This window comes from Solanum pennellii, chromosome 3 (genome assembly GCF_001406875.1).
Source record: "Solanum pennellii chromosome 3, SPENNV200".
Lineage (NCBI taxonomy): Eukaryota > Viridiplantae > Streptophyta > Magnoliopsida > Solanales > Solanaceae > Solanum > Solanum pennellii.
The window spans coordinates 73727942-73732816 of NC_028639.1; the positions used below are offsets into that span (position 1 = coordinate 73727942).

The 4875-nt window shown below is 34.1% G+C and overlaps 1 protein-coding gene across 1 annotated transcript; it reads right to left on the reverse strand.

Annotated features, from left to right (window-relative positions):
- Nucleotides 1–1220: 1220 nt before the first annotated feature.
- LOC107012826 (protein transport protein SEC13 homolog B-like) lies at nt 1221–4347 on the reverse strand. Its single transcript, XM_015212759.2, has 2 exons — nt 4224–4347; nt 1221–2473 (listed from the first exon to the last, which is right to left on the reverse strand). Exon 2 carries the CDS (start codon nt 2420–2422, stop codon nt 1517–1519), a length of 906 nt encoding a protein of 301 aa, XP_015068245.1. The 5' UTR covers nt 2423–2473; nt 4224–4347; the 3' UTR covers nt 1221–1516.
- Nucleotides 4348–4875: the final 528 nt, after the last annotated feature.

Below are 4875 nucleotides of genomic sequence, written 5' to 3' on the forward strand. Positions count from 1 at the left end.
TTGAGTGTGATTTTTCTCTGAACCTTGTCAATAAGGAATGCCTTATGAACCGACTACTCTTTACAATTACAAGATTTGGAACAAAATTATTAGTGTTTGACCAAACCCATAACAAAAAGGCTAGCTTCGCTCGTGCTAACCACCTATAAATGCCTCTCCAATAAATATTTTCTTTCTACTTAAATTCAAAAATATTTTAGGTCTTTAAAAACAAGTTTCTTACATGTAATTTTAAGAATATCTCGTTCATTTTCAATACCTTTAGCAAACAATATTTTTTTAATACTAACAAACTAATAAAATTATAAATAAACAAAACAAGTTTAGAGTATCTCGAAGGAACCTTCTTTTATCGTATATTAATACTTAAACCTTTTATTTTAATATATACAAACGTAAACTTTGCTTAAATGTTTAGCTGGATATTTGATTAAAAAAACCCATTGTTTGTGGTCTTAATCTTATAATTGCCTTAGGTTTCTCAAGAACTCTTTAACTAATAAGTGTCTTTTTTTCTTTGATGCTTCTCACACGTGCGGTAACAGTGCTAACATGGTTGCACGTGTAAGGTCATCACGTGGTTGCTTAACAATGCACGTGCCTTCTCCTTGACAATTGGCTTTAATATTGTCTTTGGTGTTAATTAATCTATTACTACAATGCTCCCTCAATTATTGCTTCTTCATGTTATTATATGCCCTTTCCTTTTTTGTTTGCTTTGGAATTTAGAATGATTATGAGTTTTCAAAGAAATTGTTTGAGTGCTCATTAATCATTTACAAGTATGAAAACTTATTGTCAAATATCATTCAGCTATTTAGTTTATATATAATATATACCCAAAATGTATAAATAGTGTTTGTTTCAGATATAATATACAGAATATATACACTTAAATTATATAGATAGTGTATATTTTTATTTTCGACCATGTTGGTAAACTAGTTTGCCGAAGGTACATTTACTTAAGTTTCCTTTACAAGTATCATAGACCTAGATTCCTGCTTATCTAACGTGTAACATTATAGTGGGCTTAAAGCGAAATGTTCCAAGCAACAATATTTCTACTTGTTTAGGCCACATATGATCAGCCCAAGAAAGCTCAACAAACATTTCAGACACCAAATTACTTGTATTGGGCCTACTGGCCCATTGCTTTGTGGTGAATTGTAGTCCATTAGGAAAAGACATGGCAAGCAATCTTCAGTCAAGGATATCAATTGGGAAACACAAAATCCTTAAATTGTATATCAAAGATGCTTTGACAACATAGAAATGTGAATCTAGTTGACAAAACAGTTGCTCAAACATATCCGTTCTTCTGTCAAACACCACATCGATCATTGTGTTATATAGCACATTGATATGATGAAGCAAAATCTATATATATACTAAGACAATTGACAGTTCATGATCAACTTCAAGTTTGCTTATTCCTTTATGCATAGCAAAATAGCTAGAGTTTTGTTAATATGATGTAACATTCTGGACTGAAGGGTTATAAATGTGTCTAACTTTATGTAACTACTGTTGTCACTGGTTGCCATTCACCATCTACTGCTTCGTTCCACAATGTCACATTGTTATTCCCATCGGCTACAGCCAATATGTTACCTGTTAGTGACCACGAAACTCTCCAAACGGGGGCACCAAAATCCTTCAAAACTTTACCAATCCATTGATCACCTTCTTTACCAACTGTCCATATAATCACTCTTCCATCTTCAGAAGCACTAGCAATAGTTGACTTTGGTAGCCCCAAGTTAGGGGCCCAAGCAACATCCCTGACCCAATCAGTGTGCATTTGAAGAGCTGGGAAGCAATCCAACTTCCAAGTTCCATCAAACAACTTCCACACTTTAACTGTGTTGTCACAGCCACCAGATGCAAGCTTTGGAATAGAATTAAGCAGATCAGAGCCTACAAGAGAGCCAGGAGCTGTTGATGGCGCCCACGAAACAGATGTAACACCTACTGGATGAGCCTGATCAATCCGTGATGTCTCCCAAACATCTTCTGATCTTGCAGTGAAAATGGAAATGTTCCCATCAGAAGATCCACAAGCCAAACAGAGGCCCAATTCATGAGGAGCCCAAGCTATTGCGTTGACAGAAGCTTTATGGTCATCGAAAACACGTGCTAAGCTCCACTCATTTTGAGTACCTTCTTTCCATATAATTACCTTTCCATCAGAAGAACAAGAAGCAAGGAGGGAACCAAACTTAGGGTGAGCCCAAGCTACTTGCCACACTGGTCCTTGGTGGCCACTTATAGTAGCCAGTAGCTGCGAAGACGAATTGCTAACCCCTGTTATCTTAATGGTGCAGTCTGAAGAAGCTGTTGCCAGGCGCTTACCATAGTAATCCATTGCCACATCATGAACAGTGTCAGTATGCGCACTTTCAATCTTCTGTGAAGGCATTTTTTTTCCTTGCTACTGGATGTTCCAAATCTTATCTCTCTGGCAAAAATCCTGAAGGATATTCAAACATAGCTACTTGATTATGAATTCAAACAGAAGATGGAAGAAAAATAATTCCGAGAACTAGGCATGCTCAATGTCATCTTGCAAAACAAATTACATCACGAGATGACATCCTACTTATGAAATAATTGGAAGGCACAGAAAAAAAGGACAAATGGCATAACTTAGAATCACTTAAGTTTCATGAAATACATGGGAGTATGATATATTATTCGAAGCTTTAGTAAATAAATCATAAACAGATCTAACAGTGACAACCATCAAAGAAAAAACATTTTAGAAGACGCATTGCAAATGGACATCCGGCGGTGTCAACCAAAAAGATGAGAGACGACATAGACAGGATCAAACAATCAAAACTTGGTAATAAAGTTAAATGCAATGGATATATTCACCTATTTCTGCTAAAGTTCGAATTGCCTAAACAATACTGAAGAATCATAGAAAAACTCTTGCTGAAATAGTTTAACATTCATGATTTGGTGATTTTAGGTTGCCAGAAGCTCTTTTGATCCTATTCAATGATGCAGATTCAGATTAATTGCATCGTCTTTATAATAGACAAATCAACAAACAATGTTCTTGCACTGTTCAGACTTCTTAAGAATTCAAAAAGAACAGCGTCAATTGTTTGAATTTTTTCTCTGTGCTACCTGTGTAAGGAAAAAGAACACTAAGAAACAGGATAGATGCTACAGAATGTGTGATGTATCATCCAAAAGAGATAAGAAGCTGAAACCTTATCTCATTCACACTAGTAAAGATGACAAGAGTTGTGTTCCAAAATAGCCTAACTGCTTTATAACTTTCTTAGACATGGAGAAACAAGACCAAATTTTACAAACACCTCATTGCTAGTTCAACAGCAACAACATATATCGTGTAATCCCACAAATGAGGTCTGGTTGTTGATGTGTACGCAGTCTTACCCCTACCTTGTGAAGGTAGAGAGTCCCTTTTAGACCATTGGCTCATTGCTAATTCATATATCGGATTTTCGAGAAACATTCATTCGTGAAACTAAGGAAATGTTACCCTTACATTTCAAGAATAATTCATACGTGAAATTAATTTGTCGAGTAAAACTATCTCACACTACTTGGGACAGAGAGAGCTATTGATCTTGGCATCTCACTAACATATATTTTCACAAATTTATTCTCATTTTCTTCTCTTTAAATAAGGTTCAGCATAATTTTAATTTTATTGTTCCTACAATAAGTTTAAAACAAGAACAATTTCATATGTCCTTATTTGAACATTTAGCATAAGTAAATCACTTAAACTGAACTATAAACTTGAGTAATGGAATCATTGTGATTCTTCACCGTTCAAATAATCCCCCTTCTAATTTTGGAAGGAAAATATGACCTAATTTCTTCTTTATCGTCTATAATTTAGACAATTTTGGAATTAATAGGCATTTTATATGTTAAAAAATTTTCTTTCGAAAATGGCGAGAAAATATATTTGAAAATTTTAGTAAAAGTACTTTTCTCTGCGACTCCTGCGGTAGCAAAATAAAACTAAAATTCTGATCGATTCTTCTAAAATTGAGCAGCAAAGTTTTACACAGACAAACACTAATCGAAACCGAATTGTAAATTTAAGAACAACTGCAACTGCACATTCAAACAGGGTTTTTCTACTGTTCCCACACAACTTTTATTTGAGTAAAAACAGAAAACAACAAAGAATTAATCAATAGAAAAGGATCAACGTAAGGACGATAGCTTACGCCGTAAATTCGCCGGTGATCGGCGAAGAGTCGCCGGAGAAAGAGATGAATCAATTCTAAGTCAACTTGACGGCTCAAAAACACTGCAGGCCCAGTAAATCAGAAAGTGGGTCTTCTTTCACAATATATTTATTTGCTGGGACCCATTAGTGACGCAATATTGACTAATCAGAACATGACGCGTCATCAAAGGGCCCCACTAAACCTGTCCACGGTGTTAAACGTGGCGAAACGACACCAGCTCTCGCCTTTGACTTCCTTTGAATTCTTTTTTCCCTTAAACTTCTGTAAATTGAACAAAAAATGCGACTTTTAAAATAAAATGGTTTTTAAGAAAAAGGGAAAAGTTTATATAAATAAACAAGCATTCCTAATATAACTATTTAAAATAGTTACTTCAAGAATAATTCTATAATCACACACTATTTTCATATAAAAATAACTAAGTTTTGGTTATATCAAACTTTTTAGGATTATGTGAGAAGTTTGATTATTTTTATATTTATCGAAATTAAGTTTTAACAAGGTAAACTTTAGATATGTAATTTAAAAAATTATTTGAATACAACTAAATTATAAGAAATTAAAATTTGAAGTTATTCACATTAGAGGCTTTGAAATTAATTTTATGTCCTATTTAATTTGAGATATT